This window comes from Hypomesus nipponensis, chromosome 23 (genome assembly GCF_054491055.1).
Source record: "Hypomesus nipponensis isolate SF chromosome 23, ASM5449105v1, whole genome shotgun sequence".
Classification (NCBI taxonomy): Eukaryota; Metazoa; Chordata; class Actinopteri; order Osmeriformes; family Osmeridae; genus Hypomesus; species Hypomesus nipponensis.
This window is the reverse complement of record NC_140383.1, coordinates 14,913,221-14,940,198: the sequence shown is the minus strand read 5'-3', so window position 1 is coordinate 14,940,198 and position 26,978 is coordinate 14,913,221. Positions and strand designations below refer to the sequence as shown.

Genomic DNA, 26,978 nt, shown 5'->3' with positions numbered 1-26,978 from the left:
TTTCTCCCCTGGCCTCTTTCCACTGTCACTTACGAGTGTCACTCGAAGCTCGAGACAATCACTGACATGAAAGAGACACTATTTATTTTGACAGACTGTTACAGCATGTTACAAAAACTCACATCACACTTTTTTGTTGTTGAGGTATAAAAATTATATTCGGGGCTAAGCTCAAAATGTTCGGGGGCTGCAGCCCTGTCAAAAAAGTCTGGAGACGCTGCTGGTATACTTGTCACTTGGAGACCTGCTCCTTAGTCCAGGGAGTTTTGCCTTTGACAGACAGATGAGCCAGGTGATCAATCCAATCTGTTCATCACAAACTATCAATTAAATCAGTCTGTGCATTCTGTCTATTTAACGTAGCACCCAGACTCAGGTTTCTGAATCTCTTGCAACACAGTAGCTTTTAGTCAAACCTAAAACCCAAACATGAACACGGTATGGTTTTCAGCTGGAAGTCAAGATGTATGAAGAACTACGAGAGTGTCGAGTTCATTTTCATTGCCTTGATTTTATTAAAGTTGCTGTGCCTTGAATGCCTTTGACTTATTACCGTAAATAAAATATGTTTTTGCACTTATTACAATGTCTTCACTGTCAATTCATTCCTGACACAGTATTATATTGTTTAGTTACCAACTGACAACTCCAACATGCATTCTGGTATATTAGACTACTCAGACCATGAAAGCACTGTGAAACAGATCTGCTGAAGTGGACAGTGCTTTGCCGTTGGCACCCACTGCTGGTTGAGCAGTCTGAGGGCCTGAGGCTAGGGCCGAGTGACATGTCAGGTCTTGGCCTTGCGGTGAATCTGGACACAGTGAGGCGTGCAGAAGGTGAAGTCCAGATACTGGAATGGGACCTTGTCCAGGAGAGATTCTCCACACTGCCAACACCGTCTAGTGAACGGACACGGACACACACACAGAATGAACGAGATGTCTTCTACACTTCATCAAAAACTATAAACTGCATCAAAAACTATAAACAAGACAAATCACCAAACAAATTACTAAAATGGGAGTTAAACACACATGTAAGGTGAATTCAAGAATCATCTGGTAGTCTGACCTGGTGTTGGAGCAGTTGGCCCCTGTTGAAGCGCTCTGTTCTGCCAGCCTTTTCTCTGCTGCCAAGGCTCTCTACACCCCCAAGGAGAAGAGACATTAGAAGAAGAAAATAAAAAAAACATTGTATGACAGACAACTTCCAGACATGATCTCATGTTTTTGATACCTTTTCTCGATCGCTGAGAGCTGCAAACCTTTTCTTCTCCTCCACCTCCAACTCCTGTTTCCTTCTCTCCTCCTTCTGCTCTTTCTCTCTCTGTTTCTTTGCAGCTTTCTGTGCCTTTTTCTTCTCCGTCTGTTTTGACTCCAGTTCTACTGTGAGCGGCCCTGGAACCTAGAACACAACAAAAGTTCCCCCAACGCTGGATAACTTACTCTGCTAATAAAGGACAGTTGTTTAACTAAGGATGTGGCAGAACACATATTCGACCTCTGGTGAGGACCAAACAACCGAAGCATGGTCCTCCTAAAAAGACGGGACTCGGTCCGGTTGCAAGTGAACCATGGTCGCTTCGCTTAAGGTGTGAGCGTAATCGGATTTAATATATGACCTATTATAGGAAGCAAACCAAAATGGAGTGCATTGTGGGTTGAGGAAGGATGTTGACACTTGGTAGACAGCCGCGCTGCTCATTAGCAGAAAAATTAGTCGAGGAAATACATGGGGGAATGATGAAATGAAAGCTCTTATTCAAATATGGGCTGATGATTATATTGCAGAGATGCTTGTGGAAACACACAAGAATAGCGAGGTATTCAAATTCCTGAGTGATAAACTGAAAAAAGGGTAGTTGAGCGAAAAGTGGACCAATGTCGATTGAAAGTTAAAAAAAATGTAGGCAGCAATACATAAAAGTGCGTTATGTTCTACGGAAAAGTGGTTGCTCGGGGGCTGAAGAAAAAAAATTCCCATGGTTTGATGACCTGGGTATACCGTATTTTTCGAAAAATAAGCCGCATTTTCTATAAACCGCACCCCACCAGAATGGGAGCCGCACTGGAATATGCCTAACAATGATACCAAGCAATAAACGAGTATAGGCGATCTTACAGCATTGTTTAACACACTTCGGTTGTGGATAGTATGTCCAGAAATAAAGCAAAGTCACTCATTTAGTGGCAAAATCCATTGTTGTCTTCAAAATTATTTTAGATATAAGTTTAGCTAGCTTTCAAATCCTGAGGATAGCCTACCAAAGTTGAATAAGCCAATGTCGTTAGTGATGCTAGCTTAGTTTGCTAGCTGTATATAACATTTCACTGGGTCTTGCAGCTGTTTGATTTACTGGAATTATTATGAAATGTTATGTTCTACTAGCCATTTGCCTACTTTAGCAAGTCACTGTATTTCCAAGCCCTGATAGTGTAAGTGAGACAACACAGTAAATAATTTCAAGTAATTAGCCCCCGTTTAAGTGTTGAGCTTAAGCGTCTTGGGACAAAGCCACTTTTGTGTTTTGCTAATGCAGAATTCGGTCAAATAAAATCGGTAAAATATACTTAATGAGTGGCACATAACGTGAAGTATCATGGCATTTTATTGGGTGTGCTTTGCCTTTGGCAAGGGCACAACCATTGTTATCTCACATATATATTATTATTATTATTATTATTCTTTTTGCCCCCCTAAAACTTTGTTAATATTTGGACAACATAGACAATCTAGGTGTCAAACGTTTCGTCTTGGTAGCGATTGAGTTGCTTGTATTGGGATTTACGTTCCGTTGCGCGGTTTAAGTAGAAATTAAGTTTTTGTGGCGAAAAGTGAAGCTAACGGTGGCTAACTTGCTAGCCACAGTCACTGACGCCACTAACGTCACGAAAACTCGCGTGACTATCTCTAGCAGAACATTAGTTTTGCAGCTCGTTAACTTCTGGGAGATAACTGCTTTACTACAAGGCGGCTTCAGAAACGCCACACAATTGTAATGTGTAATGTACAATATAAGCTAATATTATTAAGGAAGTACATCTACTTTCGGAAACAGTAGTCTACAATTTCACTGAAGCAATAGCATCATGACATTAGCCTCTGTTGCCCGGGCAACACATACTACAGTGGTCTATGATGCATCTGTTTTCAATCGTTAAAATTAATATTCCTCACAAACAAAATTTTCGTTGTAGGATTTATTATGACATTAGATTACAAGTAAACGATTTGTGGGTGAAATTATCATTACCTGTGGTTTCAAACCAGTGTAGCTCACTGCAACGCTGTAGCCTAGTCTAGTAGCTAACAAAAACATCTCCACAGCGGTTTACAGTACGAGTGACTACTAACCTGAACTCCATTGCCACAGCCTAAACTTTGTCAATCTGTTCATGAAAATAATTCATTTCAGCCTAGACCGTACAACGGAAGTAACGTTAAATTGAATTCAACCAACGCAATTGCTACCGAGACAGTCTAGTAGTAGTAGTAGCCTACAATTTACCGGGGCACCGTCTCCATACAGCAGGGCTATATCGCATTTTGCCTTGTTACTGACAATGATTGTTACCACTGACATGTTTATGAATGAGTGGTTTTCCCCTAAATAAATGTCAAGCTTAGGCCAATTTACGTTTTTTGGGGGCATTTTTTTCAGTTAGCCTAGTACTATTAGAATCGCGATTCAATCTAAGATAGCTACTGCTGGTAACGTGTTTGTTAAAATAAGCTTCAAAAGGTTTTTTTTTTTATTCATGAATGAATGCAATATGAGTAGGCTAAATGCCTGAAAATATCACGAGAAGGGAAAAACTTACAATGACGTTTAAGTCATAGAGATTAGGTCAATTTTCTCACCGGTCTGCCAAATGTATTAGTTTTGATTCAACTATGAGGTTGCTGATCACCATTCCCTTTTGCAGGGGAAATGAAAAGACAACTACTTCATTCTACTCTTCACTCTTCGTATTTTGAGATGTAAATGAGCAGAAAAAAAAAATGCTTTTAAATAGATGTAATCTTTATAAATAAGTAGGCTATGCATTTTTATATTAAATATACAGAAATATCAGTTGTAAACCCCGCGTTCACACTGCAGCGACGCGAATCGCTTGCCATCGCTCGCCTTCCCACAGTTCATCACACTGTTGTAGTTGTCATGGCCAATTGTGCAGACTTGGGTTTACGTACTCGCAACATCGATCAAAGTACAACTTATTCTCAAAATACAAAACTGTTTCATAAACATACACGTTGACATGTGTAAAAACGTTTTATTATATTACTCAAAGTCTCTGCTAATCTGTCGATACGACCAGGGAGTTCCAGCCGGGCTACTACTGTACAGTAACTAGCTAGAACAAGTTACGTACTGTGACGAGAGACTGAATTTGAAAGTACAGAAAACCCACCAGGAGCACCAACAACGTCGGCAAACCTGCGCCAGGCCTCATTCTTTTTATTAATGTCTTTGTACAAATACAGGGACGTATCATACAGGACTGGATATGTAGCCACACAGGCGATTAGCTTCTCCATGTTAAAAACTGAAAGCTAGAAATGTTTACCATGGTTGCTACGTTACGAGAAACAAGAAAACACTGCGACTGGCCATCGCTAGCGAAAATCGCTCCTCATTTGCATAACGTTGAGAAAATCTCAACTCTGTCGCGTCGCTACCCACAATGCACCACGCAAGCGATTCGCCTGGCTCCATAGAAAATTAATGGAAAACATGTTATCGCTTGCATCGCGTCGCTGCAGTGTGAACGCACTGTAATTTAGATAGGGACCCCTGCAACCAACGCAAGCAAGCACACCCTACAATTTCCCCAGAAAAATGTACCCTCTCTAGTTTTGTTTGAGTTTTAACTTGTCCAGTGGGTCAAGTACATTTCTCTTCCATACTTGCCCTACAAAAAAATCCACTTGTCCCGGACAAGCTAATGTCGAGCCCAGTACATGGCTAGACTCTTGATACAGATCAGAATCCATCATATCTTGGACACCCAAAATCAGTGTATCTAACAGCCAATTCAGCTAGGGTTGCCACCCGTCCCGGAATCATCCCGTATTTGAGAATAAAATAGCGTGTCTCGTTTTGAATCAATACGGGACGGGGTTTGTCCCGTATTTTCAGAGTCGTCTTCAATGCAGCATGCAAATCATCCCACCCGCATTCTGTGAAGACTCGTCCTATTCTGTCCCTGATCGGGTAATACTCGCGTCTGCTAAAATGACAATGTAAATGTACTCGCTGCCATTGTTGGTTTGATCAGGTTCACGACCAGAGGCAGAGGAAGGCGGTTCTCTTGGCGTCGAGTCGATTTGAAAGAATGGCGGAGGCAGGTCCAGATACCCCCCACGTAATAAGAAGTATACTTATAAAGGAAGTAGGCTTTAATGTCCCAATACTGCACACTACTACTTCTGGTCCACTGATGTTATCATGTTCATGGAAGATCATTTGAAAGTGTCCTATATAGCTACTATATCATTTTTTTTTCCCAATATACTTTTTTGAGTATCAAAGCATTTGTTTAATTTAAAGTGAATAAGTTATGGATCTGTTAATTTAATAAGTTATTAAAATATAGTTCTCACAAGTTCTTCCAAAAGCCTATTTTTTGTGGTCTCACTGTCAAACTTCGTTGGCATATGTTTATTATCGTCATAGCTGAATGCTATGTTTTATAATGTCCATGTATCAATCCATTTTTATAAACAATTTTTTTAAAGTTGTGATGTACCACCACTGGCACGTCATTGTGGCCCCGAGGGGTGTGGCCCCCGCTGCGGCAGGTGCCCCTTATTTTTCAGTATTGAAGGTGGCAACCCTAAATTCAGCGCAATAGAAAATGTCTGTAAGTCTGAAATAAAATGTTAAAAGGGACTTGATGATCACTAGTCCAGTGATTAGGGTGACCAGACGTCCAGATTACCGTCCGGACAGTTCGGTTTTCCAGCCCTTTGTCCAGACCGCTGTTGCATGTCCTCCTTTTCGCCCATTTGTCCTCCTTTTTGACCTTTCCTGCCCACCGTCGCAATTTACCACTCGGGTGGGCTTTCAGATGCCAAAAAGAAAGACCTCCTTCAAACCTACGTGGAGTTCAGAACTCCACTTTGCCATAAGAGCAGCAAAGATCAATATCAAACCTTCTGTAAACTCTGTCGCATTGATATAGACGTGAGTAGTAGGGGGAATGGGGCTTTAGAGCGGCATGCCTGCGCTACGCAACTGCACAAAGATAATGCTAGTTCTGCCGGGCACTCTTCCTTAACATCATTTTTTTGCTCTGAACACAACAGCGGATGACAAAACATTTATTTATGTTTTGACTAAACTTGTCTCACCTAAGACAACAGATAAACAGTGCATTTTTATTGAAGTGTCCAGTGTCCTCCTTTTCAGGGTCATGCTTCTGGTCACCCTACTAGTGATTACGTTATTCTGTGTTGTCATCATTCAGTTTTCTTTAAAGGGGGGATTGACTGGGTTTTTTGATTATTTCACACTGTCCCTTAAGGTCTCCGAATAGGGTATGTAATATTGGTTGGGCTGAAAATGGCCCGGGTGCTGTTTTATGCGTCCTCTGAATTTGTCCCGGGAATAAACACTAGGTTTTCTCCTTTTATGGTATACTCATGAATATATAGATGAGCTGCGCGCTGATTGGTTGGTTTACAATGACTGAAGCTGCGGAGCAAAGACGCAACACGGCCAACAGCACTAACTGAAACAACGAAGGTGGAGACATTAAATAAAAACACAACACTGTTTTCAACAGATGACTAGACAATTTGAAATTATAACGTTAGTTGTTTCCACTTCAGTTGTTGAAGCAAACAGGATCGACTTAGGTGGGTAACATTAGCACTGCAGCTTAGCAAACAAACTATCATGATTCAACTCAGCTTCAGTTAGCTCTAGCTATCTTGCTGAAAAATAGATCTGGACAAACATGCATCTTGAATTGTAGATTGAGATGACAGCGTGGGTTATTTATTTGAATGAAACACAGTCAGGAACATAAAATAACGTTAGCCCCATCGCCAATAAACGAAATAATCACACATTCTACTGATAGGCCTACAAGATACAGGCAGGATACGTTAGCATTGCTAACAACTGTTAGCGACAACATCTTGACCCCGTATATGACCCCATTAACAAAGCATGCTGATATTGCCAAAAGCGACAGCAAGCTAGTGGACTGCCAGGTTGCTTTCACTCCAAAATGGCGGAAACGTAGCACTGCTACTGGTGTTGCAATGGAGCGTTCTATTAGCTTTCACTTCTTGTCAATATAAGATTTTTGATTGTCGTTCATGACAATGTGATTGACAGGAAGTGATATTTCCTCACAGATTTTCTTTCCAATAGATAAACGACCTGTACGACCGCGAGTCAATGTTCTTTTTAATTTTACAAACGTTGGTTCGCTTAACACAGGACCGTGTGAACAGTAACCGGACCTAATGAAAAATGCAACAAAGTAGCAACTCATCGTGTCTTATTTATATGAACACGATACAGAACATACAAGACTGTTTTACAGCATTGCACAGAACAAAGGAAAAAAATACAAATGTTAAGGTAAACATAGGTGAATTAGGTCTACAATTATGACGACTGGCTCAACCATTGTGTATGTTATATATGACTGTAATAAACGGGTAGATGTTTGTGGGGGTAAGACAATTTAACTGAGAACCAATATAATATATTTTGATCAGCATGACATTACCAATTGATAAAGTCGAAAACAGCAGACTATAGGCTAAATAATCATTAACATGAACTTGTGCACAGTTCCCGTGATGCAGTCGGTGGTTAAGATGTCAGTAAAACACAAATACAGATTACTTGAACTATTGATGGGGCACAGTGCCTGTGATGATGTCGGTGACACACACACACACATTTCTGGAAGTAGAGATAGATAGTGATGACGGTTCTTCTCAGTTTTGGTACCTATATTTCTCAGATCACAATTGAAATTCTTTGTCATCTCTGAAGTTGTTCAACCTCCACATCTATTCTAGTCACTTATGCACATCATGAAAGCAAATTCTAACAATTTTTAACAAATGCTCTAGTACATTCATGCAAATGATTATGTAGCCTTCATTTGTCTGCTGTTTCCTACGTTATCAATTGCTTATGTTATGTTGATCAAAATGTATAATATTGGTTCTCTGTTAAACATTCTTACGACCACAAACATCTCGACATTTAGTTCATGAATAGAAGTCATTACATGCACAATGGTTGAGCCGGTTGTCTTAAATCAGGGCTCCAGACTAACTATTTTTACTAGTAGCCCCAAACTGAAAATGTTAGGGGCATAGGCAGAAAAGTTAGGGGCGCACACCTTAAAATCGACCAACAAAAAAAAATGCATTTTCCCCATTTTAAATGCATTACTCCATGCATGTCTACAGTTTTAACTAAACTCCATTAGCAGCGAATTTCGTTTGATATCAGTGCATAACACTACTTGCTTTGGAGACATCGATATATACGTAACTGTAACCAAGTGGTGTCTCATTTCATAGGGTTATGTAGCTCTTACCCTTCAGTTTCGAGGGACAAGGTTTAGGGGTAAACTAAGGGGTAGGGGTAAGACAGAGTATTGTGATTCTGCCTAAAGCTGGTGTAGAAAAATGAATCACTTGAACAAATTGTGTAGGAGTTGAATCCCTTAAACTAATGCTGGTGTAGAAAATGAATCACTTAGGCTCATGGGGACTTAGCAGGTGAATAACTGGTTCAGTGTGTACCTGACCAGGTGTTGCTAAGGGACCTCTCACCTGTGCTCGCCTGTAATCATACTTGTCAGGGTTCTCGGCCATGTATTTGCGAAACACATTCCTGGTGTCCTTCCCAGGTGCTACCAAATATGGAGTCTGGCCCTTGTTATCCCTGCACCAAAACAAAGATACAATAAATACAGCCCTTTAAATGATCCTCCTTTAGATTATAACTTGTGTAAAATTGTCTGTAGTATAGAGAAAGAAATAAGAATTTATACTAGACCACACACTGACCATAACTTAGGCCGAATGCCAATTCTCTGTCTTATCTGACTACTTGGCTAAGGGGTAGGGGTACATATCCCTTAAAACCACTTTTTTTCGGAATCTTACTTGAAACCAAGGGGTATGTGAATACTGCGCAAACAGCAACAATGGTGGCCAGATCATCCAGAATCCAATAAATGTAATACTTTGGCTTAAATAATTCATTAAAGTTACGACTGTCTTGTTTTGTGCTCTACACAGTCCTGTACATATATATTTGCAACCATGTTCTTAATTGAAACGTTTTAAAAAAATTGTGAGTTTGCTACGCTAATGTTACATTGCTGATTTGCACAATAGTCTTGCATAACACTACTTGCTTTGGAGACATCGATGTACGTAACCGTAATCAAGTGGTGTCTCATTTCATAGGGGTATGTTTTCAGCCCTAGCCCTTACCCCTCAGTTTCGAGGGACGAGGGCTAGGGGTAAATTTAGGGGTAGGGGTAAGACAGAAAATTGGGATTCGGCTTTGGTCTATAACTGTGTGGCAGTAGATTGGGTATCAATCAAACAATCAAAACCAGATGGTTGGGAGGACACAGTTGTTGGAGACGGCCATCTTCATTCTCCCCTACCTGCAGGCAGGATCTCCTCCAGCCTCCATCAGCAGCCTGACCACAGCTCTCTGGGCTGCAGACGAAGCCACGTGCAGCAAGGTGAAGCCCGACGAGTCGATGGGCCTGTTGAGGAGGGTGAGGGGGCTCCGGACGCCAGGACTCTCTGAGGGGGAGCCATCATTCTGAGGATCCTGGTTCTCTGTCCTCTGTCCCCCCTGGGCCTCCTTCCTCTCTTCTCCATGGTCGCCTGTTTCTGGATGCAGCTGCAGAAGGCAGAGCAGGGCGTCAACATTCCCGACCTTACAGGCTGTGTAGAGGGCATCCCTGAGGCCATACTCCCAGGACTCATTCATCTCCTCTGTTAAAAGACACAAAACAAGCCTTTAGCTACTCATACCCTGGAGGTCAACGCTTGGTAGAAAATATCAGACCACAGGGTGGCTCAGTGATCAGTTTCGTCCTACCCATCTGCCTACCCACTTAATTATCCACCCACCTGACTACCTACCCACCAACCCACAACTTCACTAATTTTCCCAATATGTGTTAGCATCTCACCTTCCTCAAGTTGTGTCTTTTCGTTTGGTTTCCACCTGTCTCTGTTCTTCCATGGTTTCTCCTGGTTTTCCTCCACCCCTACCGTCTCCGACTCCTCTTCCTTCTCCTCTTCTGCCCTGCTGCCTGTGGTGACAAGGGAGCACACCACCAATGCTCAGAGTTCGCCGTTCTACATCATATCTACATATAATATGATAGGTTACTAGAGATGCATCAATCCATATTTTTGTTATTCTGATCCAATTCACACCTGCATATACAGAGGCTAATTAGATTCCGATTCCGATAGAGCTCTTTTTTTATATCAACCACACAGCACTTATTAAAGAGTAAAAAATACACCAAAATACATTCCATTTAAATGTATTCCAAAGTTATTTATTTGAACTGTATGTTTGGCTTCACATACAAACAGGTAGCAGCAACAACTCCAACATTTCAAATGTAATATTAAAATCAAAGTGTAAAACCGCAGATAAATATATCTACACTAAATCTACACTAAACGTGAATCTAAAAGATTCATATTTTCTCCTGAAAGTTTATTGCGTCTTTTGAATACCTCATTGAGCGTCTGCTGCTGGCTGGAGTTAGGCTTGCTTTGGTTTTTGGCTAAGCTTTGCAGGTGCTTGATTAAATGGTGGTATTGTACGACGCTAACGTAATTCCACCCCTCGGAACGCTGGCTTTACACACATTGCAAGTTGCCGTCTTGCTTACCTGTTTCGAGACTTAAATATCTCAAAACTAAGGACATGTTGGCTCAAGTTTTATCAAATGTTTGGCGTGAGACTACTATACCGTCAAAGTTTGGGTACTAAAAACCTCGTCCATTAATTGTACATAGCAGGAAAAGTTATCCCTTACTGCTCAGTGTGAGAAATACAAGGTGTTGCATGAGAGCGTGAGAAATGGTTGAAATGCGTGAGTCTAACGGCGAATAAGTAAGGCCCAATCCCAATACTCCCCCTTACCCAAGTCCTTAGTTTACCCCTAGCCCTTGGCCCTCGAAACTGAGGGGTAAGGGCTACATATCCCTAAGAAATGGGACGCCACTTGGTTACAGGTATGTCATCTAGCACATGTTGATATCTCCAAAGCAAGTAGTGTTATGCACTGATATCAAACCAAATTCGCTGCTAATGGATTTAACTTAAAACTGTAGACATGCTAGTCAGAGAAATGCGGGACTGTTGTGCAAATCAGCACTGTAACATTAGCGTACCAAACTAGTGATTTTTTTTAAAAGTTTCAATTAGGAAAATGGTTGCAAATATATATGTACAGGACTGTGTATACCACAAAACAAGACTGTCATAATCTTTTTTATCAATTAATTAAGACGAAAATATTTTATCGGACTCTCTGGATGATCTGGCCACCATTGTTGCCGGTCGCGCAATATTCACATAGCCCTAGGTTTTAAGTAAGCTCCCGATCTTACTTGGTTTTAAGGGGTGTATACCCCTTCGTCTTAGCCCGACCCCTAGCTCCAAAAGAGTATTGTGACACCACTAGCTCTCACGGGAACGCGCAAAACTAGGGGTAAGGGGGAGTATTGGGATTTGGCCAAAGACTTGAGAGCCCTGTTAGCCAATTTCCAATGTTGGTAACGGTAGCTCATTCAGTTGTAGGCTGTCTAACATCCAATCCAACATTCAACAGTTCCCGTTTTCGCAAGGACCTGTTGGATCAGATGTTGAATTGTCGCCGTCATTCAATCTGACGAGTGAATGACGTTAGGATCGGCATCCGATCCGGATCTCTATAGGTTACCCACACTCACCTTCTGCCTCTCCCCTGCACCCCTTCATCCTCCTCCTCCTCCTGCTCTTCCTAGGTCTGGAGGGCTGGAGCTCGTCCTCCCGCAGATCCAGCATGCTCAGTGTCACCTCCACCACCTCCAGCTCCACAACCTCTCCCTCCTTGTTGTTTCCCTCCCTTTCTGCAAGGAGGGCTGAGACACACCGCAACACAAGCAGACATGCAGGTCAAACACTGACTACTGTCAAATGGTTGGCTGTTGAATTACCTGTGTATGAAGGTCTTAATGACTCACCGGTGTGGTCTTGATCCGGGTCTGGACGAGGTCTCGGCTTGGCTGCCTTCTTCCTCCAAACCTTCTTAGAAGGATTGAGGATGTCATAGATGTCTGTTTCTTTACCTGTGATTTGAATTTTTACACAAACACATTCTTTGTCATTACCTTATCTTAATCTTATTTACAGACACACACGCACACTTGGTCCTAACAGCCTCAGAGTAAGTTAGTAAGGAAGTAGGTAAGTCACACCGTAAACATGAATAGTGGACAGCATCTCGTGTACTCTCTTGATCTCTCGGAAGGTGGGTCTGCGTGTGGCGAAGGGCAGTGTGCGGATGCGGACGTCTTTCTTGTCCAAAGGAGCTGTACGCCCACCAAAGAAGATGTTTTTGTTGTAACTGGGAGCTCGGAGGAATATCAGGCTGGCTTCTGTCAGGTGCTCAGCCCAGCCCTCCAGCAGGTCCTTGATCTCCTGCAACCCAGACGGAAAATAGACAGATGGAACATCAGCTGAGACGTAAGACAAGTCAAATACTCACATCTATGGATGAGCACAAAACTAAACTGTTAATCAATCTGTGCGTGCGACCAGAGGTCTTGTGTCGTTTCAAGCCAGGGATGTTGTCCCGGTTTTATCAAACCAATTGGACAAACTTACTATACTTTTCAAATATATTTGCGCGTGCAGAAACGTATTGAAAAGTGTCGTATTTCTGAGTACAAGCCCGGGAAGTTGGTCTCTTCCAGGAAGTCTGTCTCTTCACCTTAACGAGTGCAGCCTCGTTGTAGCGCCTTAAGGCGGCGCCGGCTGATTTGGGGGTGTGGCTACGGTCCTTGGCGTCGCGGAGACCCTGGGCGGTTCCACGCTTGGCGCGCACCGTGTAGCGGTGGAACGTCTTATGTTGCAAAACATCTCTCCTTTAAACGAGATTAAATAGAGTTAAAGGCAGGGTAGGCAATGTTGACCAGTACTTTTTGCGAATTTGCTGAAATACACTTGACATCCTAATAGCAACAAATAAATGTAATGTAAAATGGTTTGACAGTCCAATATATGTTGGTGTCACAGGGCTGTAATAAACACAACCAATCCTTAAGGTCGGACCAGCACTGATGATTAGACGGCATTTGCGCCGAATGCAATGATTGAAACTACTTGTCTCAATGCCTCCCGGCAGTAGTCAGGCAAGTGCATTCATGTGTTTTGGAGGAGTGTCTTTAAGGGGGAAGGGGGGATATTTTGGTTTGAATCCTTTCAAACTCAAGCAAAAATTATTAGGTTTGCAAAACTTGCCTATCCTCATCAAATTCAGACACAAATTTACAGTGTCGAAGTTTTACAAAAAATTGAAGAATATGTTGACAGCAATTGACTGAAATCTACTTTTGAAACATAGGCGCCGATACCGTGGGTGCTCCGGGGCTCGAACACCCATGGAAATTACAATGCACCCAACGTGTGCCAGACTGCCAGTAGGCTACATTCATTTTTTTTTTAAGGGCAGGCGCCCATGAGCATCCACGGAGGACAAGATAAATCGGCGCCTATGGTGTGGAGTGGAAGGATACAGAAAGACCAACCCTTGAAAGACAGCCCCAGCAAAGTGGCCTCCACCTGTCATGAGAATGATCCACACAGCCTTGCTGCCGACACTCTGGAGAGTAGGCACCAAGTCCACCTCTACATTGGACTGGAACACAGAGAGGAGAGAGACAACAGAATGAAATGAATACATATATACTTCCAGGGTTTCACAGTTTTTTTTTTTTAAGGGGGGGGGGGGGGTGTAGTTAAGGCGGCAGGCGTGTGTTGCTTAGCTGCCTCAATTGAAAAGGACTGTGGGAAACCCTGACTTCATCCTAGGGTTTATACGCAATTTGGTTGAAGTGAAGGAAGCATGTTTATGTTAAGAAACAACAACCTAACAACTTTTTGATGAAAACAGCTTTGTATGAGCAATCTACTGCCCAAGCTAAATGAATGACTAAATCAGGGGTTTTCAACCGGGGGTCTGAGGCCCCCTGGTGGTCCGCAGCTGCATTGCAGGGGGTCCGCGACACGAGCCTATGTTGATCAGTCCACCATTGAATTTTTTCATTTATTTATATTTTATTAGTGTTCAGAATCTCACACATATTTAATTTTTTCTGATTCTATGTTGTTTGAGGTTAAGTAGATATATATAGATTTGTTTGAGGTTTTTAAATGAAAGCAACATGGAAAACCAAATGTTAAAACTTCCTTCTATCCATATGCACACACGCACACAGACACGTAGGCACGCGCGCAGGCACATCAGTGGGCCGCGGACTACTTTCTAGTAAGAATGGTGGTCCCTGGGACAAAACCAGTGGAAAACCCCTGGACTAAATGAATGAAGTGGAACTCTAACCCCTATTCAAACTCAAACATTGTTCCAGGTTCATTAGACACAAAATCAGTCCATAAGGAATGAGAGCCTCAGCACACCTTTGCCTGGAGCATGCAGCGGAACACAGCCAGATACTGTCCCTGGGTGTTCTGGAACACTGCCTTGTTTGACAGCCGGCTGGAAGACTCTGCCGCCAGATAGCCATCACTCTCAGTTGGGATAACCTCAGGGTCATCCACAGCCCAGTCACTGGATGAGTCCTCAGAGTCAGAGTCTGTACCTGAGATACTGGACATGTCCTCTGACAGGTGGAAAACCAGGAAAAGACATTAGCCTACTGTCAGAAATATTAATCTAACATTGCACAATCAGACGGTAAAAAAGTTAAGAAAGCTTTATTGCTTGCGGCCATCCCACAAGGAGACAAAACACACGCCATTGTGCCACAAAGTTTGTCCGCTAGCATGTTGTGCTAGCAACCTATTTAAACAGAAACCGCTCTTCACAAACATTGGCTAAAACGAAGGCATGCAAATGTCCCATGGCTCTTCTTTCAGTGGCTCCCTTGCATAGACCTGGCGCGCGTGTGCGTGCATGTTTACGTGTGTGCGTCCCTTGCAATGGACATTTACTACATCAACCCTACCGCCACTAGGTGACAAGCTAATGGTCACCAGACCTCAAGTCTTCTTTTTAGCTCTGTCAAACAGTATCTCCTTTAAATAAAGAAACAACCCCCCCCTCTTCTTAGTCCTTAGCCCCAAGATAAGGGTCTTGTATGTTTACCCAGAGTTCAGATTTGGGGGTAGGCCTCTCTTTGCACACAAAACTAAACACAGTGTCATTTTATACAGGATAAAAGTGTTACATCTTCAATTTTTCTGACACCTACTCTAGCCTACAAATTGTTCCCCTTTATTGATTCAGTTTAGGCTAGATTTTAATTCTTACAACTCACCAGTACCCATCTTCCTCTCAAACTCCTCCACTGTGACAGGTGGAAGCCCCACAATCCTTTGCCTCAGGTTGAATCTGTGCCAGTCAAGTTTGTAATGCTCCATCTGAAAGTGGAATTACACATTTTTAAACTATCCTTCTGATCCTAATGATAGGATCAATCTTGTTTTGCAATCATTTCTTGTTTATTGGATTGGTAGTTCCTTATTTGTTTTACCTGCTCATCGCGGCAGTCAAAGTGACACTGGCAAGCTGAGCAGGCCATCCTGTCTGCCCCCTCCCTTGCAAGACTACCCTCATTTGGGCACAGTTCTGCTCCTCGGAAGCAGCAGGGCGGGAGGGAAGCTTTGACTGTCACTGAAATCAGTCGGAAGGAGTTTATTGGTGAAACAACGAATGTGGGGTTAGAGCTAAGACATTAAGCTTCTTACAACGTTTACTTGTTAATTAGCTAGTCTAGTACCCACCTTGACTAACTGAAGATAAAACGCTGTTGGAGAGAGAAGGTTGTTCCTTGACGTCGGTCACATCTCGTAGCCCGTTTAGTACCCCGTCCACTTGGCAGTAATCAAAAATCGAGCTGTACTCCACCCCGGCTGACATCATGACCTGTCAGTGGTAGTGATGTGTCGTTAACGATTTGTTCATTTTGAACGAATCCTTACAAGGACTCGGGAGTAACGAGTCCTCTCAAAGAGTGATTTGTTCCTTTTCTCAAGGCCGCGCATCGGGACTGTTGCATAGGCTCGTTCAAGTAAACAGAAATTATTTGTTCATTTCCCGACTTGGTCTTTCTACGAGTCTTTGGATCTTTTTTCACATGACCTGCACAGGCTCTGTACTGGTAGCTAGAGGAAACAAACTATTCATTCATTTCCCAACTCGGTCTTTATACGAGTCTTTGGATCATTTTTCACGTGACCCGCATTGTATTTTTTAGTAGAGGAAACAGTTTCCTCATTCCCTTTCGCGTGGCCGCTGTTTTAGTAGGATGTGAATGATATTCGCTCAAGTCATCCTACTGACAGTTTTTTTTATTTTCACTTTACATTTACACTTACAGTTTAGTGCAGTGTAATTGTTTGCCGAGATAATTAAATGCTAGTGTGATAATAAATGACCAAATCATACAAACTGTCATTATACATTATTTTAATGCAGGAATTTCTTTAAAAATAGTATCTGCTGGTGCACGTCATGCACTAACCTACATGAGAATATGATACGTGATTGAAGTGGACGGATAGCCCCCCCCCCCCCCATTTTACTGAACGAGATTCAAAGAACCGAATCAGTAAAATGATCCAAACTTCCCATCACTAGTCAGTGGTAACGTCTATAATACTGTGTTGCCAGTTTGGCGACTTTGTCCCTGGGGGCCAAAAAAATGTATTTAGCAACTATTGATAAATCTAGGCTGTATGACGTATACAGCTGTATGACGTACATCCAAACCAAATTGTGCCCCCTCATACACATTCCGAGTGCGAATTTACATGATGTCGGCTATGACAACACAATAACTGTATTACACAACCATTGTTCTCTCACACATATATATATTATTATTATTTGTATTTATTTTTTTTCCCCTGTAGGAGCCAAATTACAGGAAAATGCTTTGTTAATATTTTGCATTTGAATATTTAATTTACAATGTTTAATTGGTGGCCAAGCCGCGAAGCGGCGAAGCCACATAAGTGATTCTACCTTTTCTTATTATTGGTGGCCAAGCCGCGAAGCGGCGAAGCCACATAAGTGATTCTACCTTTTCTTATTGGTGGCCAAGCCGCGAAGCGGCCAAGCCACATAAGTGATTCTACCTTTTCTTATTATTATTATTACACTTCTTCTGTCATTGGAGTCTATGGCAGCCCCTAGAACCGTATGGTAAAAAGTTGTGAAATTTGGCACACTTATTAAACACAGTCCCCTCTTTATATTCACCAAGTTTCATGTCTCTCATGGGAGCACTCTAGCGCCACCAACTGGTCAAAGTTGGACTTGTGTTTACACACGTAACTTTTGAACCGTATGACCGATTTTCTAAAATGACGTACCATTGGATTCCCTGGATCAAGACGAGTTCAACACACCCTATGACGTCAATTTCCGGTTATATAGATTTTCCACCATTTTGAATTTTAAGGAAACACGTTTTTTCGCTTCAACTACTTCTATTTTATTTTAAATCTTCCCCAGAATTGGCACACATTATCATCAGACCAACCTTCACAGAAGTTATCAAAGGATATTCGATTTTCAAAACCGTTTGTCCGGTACAGCCAATCAAAATCGGCAACAAAGCAACCAAACAGGAAGTTGGGTCATATCTCAGCTAATCTTTGAGAAATCAACACCAAACTTAATATGATGACTCGGAACCTTCTTCTGAGGCTGTCCAATTAATTTGGTGTCATGTGATCCCTGGGCGTGGCCGCAGGAAGCAAAAATTTGTTTTGGCCAATAACTGTTGATTTGTTTGCTTTTATTAAGTGATTCCTTTGTCTCATGATATGTTGGGACATCCCGTATGTGATACATGATAACTTGTGATAATAGCCGAATTGATCCGGCCGCCATTTTGAATTAATTGAAAAACGTTTTTTCTTTACTCCTCCTACACATGTTGTCCAATCTTCACCAAATTTGGCAGAGAGTATCTTCAGACCAAGCCTCACATAGGGTTTCACATGATTTTTTGATTTTCAGAACCATTTGCCCGGTACAGGCAGTCAAAATGTGCCATTAAGCCAGCCAACAGGAAGTTGGGTCATATCTCAGCAAATCTTTGATGGATTCACACCAAACTTGCTGCATGCACTCGGAACCCTGTTCTGAGGATTTCTTAAGTGTTTTATGGGTCATTTGACTGCTTGGCCACCACATTGCTGCTTGCAGCTATATTTTGGTTAAGAATTTATTCTGAATATCAGACAGTTAGTGATGTAAAGTCTGTAATTAATGGTAAATGTTGATGGTAAATTGCTATTGGATAATGTAGATCCTGTGCTGCACATGTGACGCAAGTGAATTGAGAATATATGACTACAGAGACGTGTGTAGCTGTGGAAACATACAGCTTTTGACCATCATCCGTCAACGAATATTGAAGTTTGCAATTATTATTTTAGTTTGACATTGTGATTCTGTTCTATGATGAAGAAGAAGACAATAAAAGACAATCAAAAGTCAGTCATCTGGGTCTTGTGAGTAGGAACTGTGGATCAAGAGCCACTATAGAAATTGCAAGCTAGCCACAGATATAAGTCAGAACAACCTTTCATCCAGCACACATGAATAAGTGTCAAAATTAACAACTAAAATGTAAACCCGAAATTGTCACTACACCCCCCTAAGGATCCGTCAATATTTGGACTACATAGACAACGTCGGTGTCAAAAGTTGCGTCTTGGTAGAGATTGAGTTGCTGCTATTTTTATTTACGTTCCGTTGCACGGTTTATGTTGAAATTACGTTTTTGTTAGGGATGCACGATATTGAAATTTAGCCGATATTCGATATGCCGATATTTACAAGCTCATTTTGGCTGATTGCCAATGCCGATACCGATATATACACCTCTGCTTTTTATTTATTGAAAAGTCTCTCCTATACTAGAATTAATCTGTTATTATGATGGGGTACTTGCTGTAGGAACGGGACATAAAAAACTTGATTTGTATCATTTTAGAAATAGACATTCACTCATGAAAACTATTTAAATTATTACAAATATGGCAGATTTATTTATATTTTCACATCACAATTTTTATACTTGAACAGTACCTCCTAGAACTTGAACAATTACAGTTTCCTTAAAACTGTGTTGTTGACAATGACACATTCTTGACACATGCACAGAAATGTAGCTGTAACTCTGTAAACTTAAAATGTATCGCATCACTGATACTTTACAAACTCCGCAAATAGCCATTTTGTCATCATCCTTTGATACTGTGAAGTCCTGCCACACAGCCGACATGTTGAATCATGTTGTTGGCGCTCATAGTAACTTCTAAAACTTGTTGTTCCAATCCTTGATTCTGATTGGCTATATCGCGTTCCATGCCGTTGTAAAATCCAGCATAACCTTTCAAGTTGTCCTCATAACATAACATTCCATATAACTGCGCATCAAATATTTCAAATTTAAAAAAGACGTTACAAAGTTACACGGTAGCAAGCAACCTAGTCGTAAGAGAATGGCAACATTTGTTGTGAATTTTAATTTGCTGGGTGGGCTGATGTTTGACGAGTCGTGGGAGACTATTAACAGAATGGAGGAGAAAGAGTTTAAAAAGACTAGGCATGCAGAGAAGACAGAGGCTGAAAGCGTTAGCAAAGGCAAGGAATGAAGCCGGCACTATAAAGACGATATGGGCCGTCCACTGTTTTCAATCTGTTGCGTTGCAACGATATAGGAACTATACTTTGTAGTGGCGGAAGAATTACGGTTTATTATTAAACTATTTTGTTTCTTAAATTTGATTGTCTTTATTTATGATATTTTAAACCATATCAAATATTTGTAGTAACAGTTTTAGAAAAGCAATAAGGCCCGCAAGTCCGTGTTTTGCGCTGATTTTAGAAAACAGGTAAGGGGAGTTGTTAGGCACAACGCGACGGGCTTATTGCTTAATTAAACATTTGCTTTGCGTGTGCATAATTTGCACGTCACCTTATCGGCCAGGTACATCGGCAGAAAGTTTCATATCTGCAGATGCCGATAATTAGGTTTTGAAGCTTTATCTGCCGATACCAATGACGTGCAGATATTATCATGCATCCCTAGTTTTTGTGGCAAAAAATGCCTTTTGTCGCCAAAGGGAATCAGTGCAAGCCTAATGTCACAACGTCAGCACACGTTAGCAACGTTAGCCGATAAATGTGAGGACTGCTGTATACCAACCAACACGCACCAGGGTGAGCTACAACAATGACAAACCCTGGTTTACAGCTAAACTCAGAAGGCCGAGGCTGGACAAAGAGGCCGCGTTTAGGAGTGGGGACAGGGACAGATTCAAGGAGTCGAATAACAGGTTTAGAAAGGTGGTGAGAGAGGCTAAACAACTGTACTCGGAGAGACTAGAACATCAATTCTCTGCTAATGACTCTGCTTCTGTCTGGAGAGGGCTTAGGCAGATCACCAACTTCAAGCCCACTCCACTAACGACTCTCACCTGGCCAACGACCTGAATGAGTCCTACTTTAGATTTGAAAGACAATTGGACAGTCTTAAACAACCCCTTTCCATCCATGGGGCCTACCCCCTCTACACAGTGACGACCCTCTCCATTCAGGAAAGAGAAGTGAGAAAACTGTTCAGGAGACAGAACCCCCGCAAAGCAGCTGGGCCGGACTCTGTCTATCCAGCCACCCTCAAGAACTGCGCTGACCAGCTGTCTCCGATGTTTACCTATATCTTCAACACCTCCCTGGAGACATGCCATGTGCCAGCCTGTCTCAAGTCCTCCACCATCATCCCTGTGCCCAAAAGCCCAGGCCAACTGGACATAATGACTACAGACCCAGATGACGGCCAACAGCGAGTTTCCAGGTCCCATCCAACGTCTATAAAGCCGAACAATGGATTTTTGGTGTTTCAAAACCCATTGACGCTGTATGACTATGTTTAGCTTGTGTTCTGCTCTTCTCTCTTGCCAACCGTCTCTGGAGGAGGGGATCCCTCTCTGAATTGCTCCTCCCAAGGTTTCTTCCATTTTTTCTCCCGTTGGGAGTTTTTCTGGGAGTTTTTCCTTGTCTTCCTTGAGGGTTTAGGTTGGTTGAGGGGCAGTTCTATGGGCGTATGTGAAGCCCTCTGTGACATGCTTGCGTGTAAAAAGGGCTATACAAATAAATTTGATTTGAAACCCGTCGCCCTGACCTCTGTGGTAATGAAGTCTTTTGAGCGCCTGGTGCTGGCACACCTTAAATCCATCACAGACCCTCTACTGGACCCCCTGCAGTTTGCCGACAGAGCCAACAGGTCTGTGGACGATGCAGTTAACATGGGCCTCCACTTCACCCTACAGCACCTGGACTCCCCAGCATCCTATGCTAGGATCCTGTTTGTGGACTTCAGCTCTGCCTTTAATACCATCATCCCCGCTCTGCTTCAGGACAAGCTCTCCCAGCTGAACGTGCCTGATTCCACCTGCAGGTGGATCACAGACTTCCTGTCTGACAGGAAGCAGTGCGTTATGCTGGGAACACAAGTCTCTGATTCCCGGACCATCAGCACCGGATCTCCCCAGGGCTGCGTCCTTTCTCCTCTGCTCTGCTCCCTGTACACCAACGGCTGCACCTCCAGTCATCCCTCCGTCAAACTCCTGAAGTTTGCGGACGACACCAACCTCATTGGGCTCATCTCTGGTGGAGATGAGTCTGATTATAGGTGGGAAGCGGACAACCTGGTGACCTGGTGCAGCCAGAACAACCTAGAGCTCAATGCTCTCTAGACAGTGGAAATGGTTGTGGACTTCAGGAAGAACACAGCCCCACTCACCCCCATCACCCTGTGTGACTCCCCAGTCAACACTGTGGAGTCCTTCCGCTTCCTGGGCACTATCCTCTCCCAAGACCTCCAAGTGGGAACTGAACATCAGCTCCCTTAGCAAGAAAGCACAACACAGGATGTTTCCTGCGGCAACTGAAGAAATTCAACCTGCCAAAGACAATGATGGTGCACTTCTACACAGCCATCATTGAGTCCATCCTCACCTCCTCCATCACCATCTGGTACGCTGCTGCTGCTGCCACTGCCAAGGACAAGAGCAGGCTGCAACGCATCATCCGCACAGCAGAGAAGGTGATTGGCGGCAATCTGCCTTCCCTCGAGGACCTGCACACCTCGAGGACCCTGAGGCGAGCGAAGAAGATTGTGGCCGACTCCTCCCACCCTGGACACTCCCTGTTTCAGTCACTACCATCCGGCAGAAGGCTGCGGTCCATCAGGTCCAAAACCTCACGCCACACAAACAGTTTCTTCTCTTCCGCTGTTGGCCTCCTCAACAAGGCCAAGAGTTCACACTGACTTTAATGACTTCATGTCTTAAAACAATTTGCATTTTGCACTACATTACAATTCCTGTAATATTTGTATTTTATATTGTAAACTGGCAACTTATATTTTATTTTATTGTATATTTTATTTTAATTGTATTCCACTTAGTATTGCTAGTTTATGTATCCTTAGTATAGTTAGACCACATATTTAAATTTAAGATTCCTATATGTTTATTGTATGCACCTTCCTGCCAAAGCAAATTCCTTGTCTGTGCAAACTTTCATGGCAAATAAATCCCTTTCTGATTCTGAAATACGACGTGCATAGATGTAGTAAGACTGTTGCGCACAATATTGTACTGGCAGCATCATACATTTAAGTAATTCAAGACTTGCATGTACAGTAAGTAATTGCACATTAAATAATGTATTAAAAACGCAAACTTGTGTGGCGTATCGCTGTCTTCAATGCCACAGCCTAAACTTGATGTCAAAAGAAAAGTTTTCAATTTCCGGCGCATTCAAACAATCCCCGTTTGGCTAGCAACAGCAGCTAGGCTAATTGCTCGTAGCACAATTTACGGAGGTCAGCTTCTCCACTGTGCAGAGCTCTCGTCTAGACCCTGAAGCCATTTTTTTGAGAATAATGGCTAGCTGAGGAAGTTATTGGCTGGCTAGCCAGCTCAGCCAAAACCTAAATGGCTGCTGCAGCCGCCAAAATGTTAATAGCTATTAGCTAAGCTACTCGTACTAAGATACTCAAAGTATGTTCTAAATCAGGGGTAGGCAACCCTGGTCCTAGAGAGCCGCTGTCCTGCATGTTTTAGGTGTTTCCCTGCTCCAGCACACCTGATTCAAATAAATGGTCATTACCCGGCTTCCACAGAGCTTGATAACCACCCATTCATTTGAATCAGGTGTGCTGGAGCAGGGAAACATCTAAAACATGCAGGACAGCGGCTCTCTAGGACCAGGGTTGCCTACCCCTGTTCTAAATGCTGCCAATTAATAATCAACGTAACAAATTTATGTAAAAGGACCAATTATTTGTTTGTAAACATTCGAGATGCGCGCGCAGCATGGTGGCAGAAAACCGGTAAAATATAGCCTTTACAACGGCTCGAGAATTACACGGATTATACAAATAGTTCGACTTTAAGACCAAAAAGGTCGAGGAGGACAGACTTTAAGAGAGAAAGCAATTCCCCATTGATTTGTCACATCCGAATTTTTATTTTGAGGCACGAAAGTCTTGACATTTGAGTGAGAATGTCACCCGGTAGACCGCATGGTATTAGGCGGCAGCATGTCATGTCACAAAGTTCATAATTTTACAGTTTTACAGTCAAATCTACACCAAAAAAAGTTGTGCAGTTAAGCTTTCGAGAGATATGGGAACTCTGCTTATTGTACCTAAAATACAAACGTGAGCAAAGTCAGCAATCGCTATCTTATCAACAGACGTGCCAGGGCTGGCCCAAGGCATAAGCGAACTAAGCTGCTGCTTAGGGCCCCGTAGCTGCCAGAGGGCCCCCAATATACATGAAATTAAAGTTTAATGTACCGTGTTTCTGCAATTAAACGATGCTCTCGATTAAATGCCACACCAAAAATGAACATTGTTTAATAAATGCCGCCCCAAAAACACGGTAGGAGTAGCATGTCCTGAAATACCCAGTGCAAGCATGTCATTAATGAACATTCTCTTTTCTTGCACTACGGGTCCACTGTTGGCTAAATGCGTTTCTAATATCACATCAACATACCTTACAAATTACTCTAGCTAGCTAGAGGCTAGCTGTTAGGCTGCATTAGAAGGGAAGCTTACGAAAAATGGCCAGAAAACAAATAGCAGTCTAGACTATTGCTAATGCCTGTCTCGATTATTTATTGAAAGAACAGGTGCTCTTGCGTTAGCAAACTAAACTAGTTTACAGGCTGTACAGTAGCTTAGGTAGTCTAGGTGTTTTCGTTATCTAGCTGTTCTTGCATTCCTTGCAAATCAGCATTAATAAAAAGCAGATGAGAGAGCTAGCTAGTCTAACTAACAATGACATTTGCTCATTGCTTGATGGGTGATTTAGAAGACCGTACTGTTTAAACTATCAGAGAACATTTCATGTAGCGAACAAACACGCTCAGTTAGCCTAGAATATCGTATTTCTTCGATTAAGCGCCGCACCAAAAACGATGGAAAAATGAAGTGTAATAAATTTAATTGAAGAATTCCGATAATTGAGAAAGAGAAAAATTGGCGACGCTGAGGGGCCCCCAAATACATTTTGCTTAAGGCTCCATAAAGGCTTCGGGCCGGCCCTGAGACATGCAATTTACTGTAGCTAGCAGGGAAGAATACAAACATCGAAAATCACCAGTTAACTTAATTTAAATTAACAAGAACTATAGACTAATACAATAACAGGCTTAAATGAACTAACAACATGGGTTATACGCTTTACAGTTCTCAAGGACGCACACACGCGATCTCAACTGCGGTGTGAAGCGCGTGTCCGTGCTATTCTCCGACATGCACTGAACAATCACTGCTGATAGAGGGCCTAACATTTTGTACAGCCCTATTTCTGATACCGTGGCAGAAATTTTGCAGTGGCGGGCCGCCACGGCAAAATCAACATAGAGGAAAGAGTAAAAAAATATCGATAAAACACTACTAGTAGTCCTGACAACGACAAACGGCATTGTAGTCCTGACAAAACGGCATTCTTACTTTAATAAACCGAATATCTAACTTAAGTCTGAGTATCCCTATCCAACGTAGAAATTAGGAAAGATGTGAGTAGCCTACAACACAATTACTTTTTCTAGTTGTTTCCGCCATTTCAGCTCAGCGGGACAGAAAAATGCATTCCTTCTTTTACTGTCAAGGTCTATGATCATCACTATTGGAAAACGTGCAATTGGTCATCAATTCGCTGTGAGTCCTGTGTATTATAGCAACGAGCACAATACGGTGGCAATCCAGTGTGCAAAATTGATTTAGTTAATCATTTATTTTTTGCGTGTGTATGTCTCTGTGATAGATAGAATTATTGTTGGATGCAAATTATTTCAGCTGCATCAGCCAAAAAATATCAGATGGCAGCTCAATTTGGCTGACAAAATTATTAGCTGGCTTTGGATGAAACTCAAATGACGCCGCTTGGCAGCGGCTTCGGGGTCTACTCTAGTCTAACATCAAATGGTAGTATTTGGCATTGTTACTGACAGTTTTGGGGGGGCATATTTTCAGTTAGCAGATGGAACTGTTTCGCGATTCCAACTAGCTAATAATGCTGCCTTTGACAGAAGCTATTTTAAGTAACAACGTTGCTTAGAATAGCTTCTGTCACGGGCAGTATTATCGTGTCAAGGGGGTTCAGCTTATTTCAAAGGTGGTTCTTAATGAATGAATGCACTAAGAGTGGGCTAAATGCTTGAAAATATCACTACTGTAGAAGGGAAAAAATAAGGTGACATTTAGGTCATATAGGTTAGGTTAATTCTGCATTTACATTTAGTCATTTAGCAGACGCCCGTATCCAGAGCGACTTTCACTTACAGTAGGCTAAGCTACACCTCACTTTTTGTATTTTGAATTGTAGCCTACATGAGCAGCAACTAATGTATGATTTTAAATCTATGCAATCTTCATAAATAATAAGTAGGTATTTTTATATAAAATATACAGAAATGTCAGTTGTAAAAATATCAGTTAATAAACGGACCCATCTGAACCCGATGCAAGCAAGCACACCCTACAATTTTCCCCCAAATTCTACCCTCTCTAGTTTTGCTGCTGCTGCTCCATAACGAAAAAGATGACGAAGTAGCGGTTAACAAAGCCTATACCTCCTACCTAGTAGAGAAGACAATGAAGTTCTATCTATGCAGCATATATTTTAGTAGTCACCAGTGCTGAGTTAGCATTATTACAAGCAGTTTATTTGTTACGTAGTTGTAGTATGTTAAATAGCCTAGTACAACACCATCATAGCTAAAGCAGATTGTGACATGAACTCGTCTACGTGTCTCAATAAAGATGTTTAATGATTTCTGGTGAACAGCTGTACTTTGTTGTGTAAAATGGTGGCTATATAGCGAGATAAAGCTAACGTCGCACGGTTTAGCTACGTTATAGCCTAGCCTACGGATACAGTAATCAATAGCCTACAATTTCACTCAAAAACAAAAGGAATGTTATATCTCTGATATATTAAACTCACCAGTAATCTGAAATATTCTAATTTTCTAAACACCGAACAGCCTCGACTGCCCTCGAGTCCAGTCCAAAGACTGCTATGCTGAGGCAATAGGTGGTTCGACTTCATGCAGCGCCGGCGTCGTCTGCAGCCGCCTGCAGCCAGGCTGATTGAAGCACCCAATGGCATT

The 26,978-nt window shown here is 42.2% G+C and overlaps 1 protein-coding gene across 2 annotated transcripts; it reads right to left on the bottom strand.

The window, feature by feature from the left end:
• Positions 1-62: 62 nt before the first annotated feature.
• On the bottom strand, positions 63-26,978 carry ankzf1 (ankyrin repeat and zinc finger peptidyl tRNA hydrolase 1). 2 transcript variants are annotated; one of them, XM_084689586.1, is made up of 16 exons: positions 26,813-26,978; positions 16,049-16,190; positions 15,799-15,938; positions 15,583-15,685; positions 14,723-14,925; positions 13,834-13,943; positions 13,017-13,170; positions 12,502-12,724; positions 12,268-12,372; positions 11,995-12,165; positions 10,209-10,331; positions 9,669-10,008; positions 8,821-8,932; positions 1,240-1,407; positions 1,075-1,145; positions 63-902 (listed from the first exon to the last, which is right to left on the bottom strand). In XM_084689586.1, exons 1-16 carry the CDS (start codon positions 26,975-26,977, stop codon positions 791-793), a joined length of 2,442 nt encoding a protein of 813 aa, XP_084545712.1. In that variant the 5' UTR covers position 26,978; the 3' UTR covers positions 63-790. The 2 variants fall into 2 exon arrangements, with proteins under 2 accessions (XP_084545712.1, XP_084545711.1); XM_084689585.1 differs by having other exon boundaries at positions 1,268-1,407.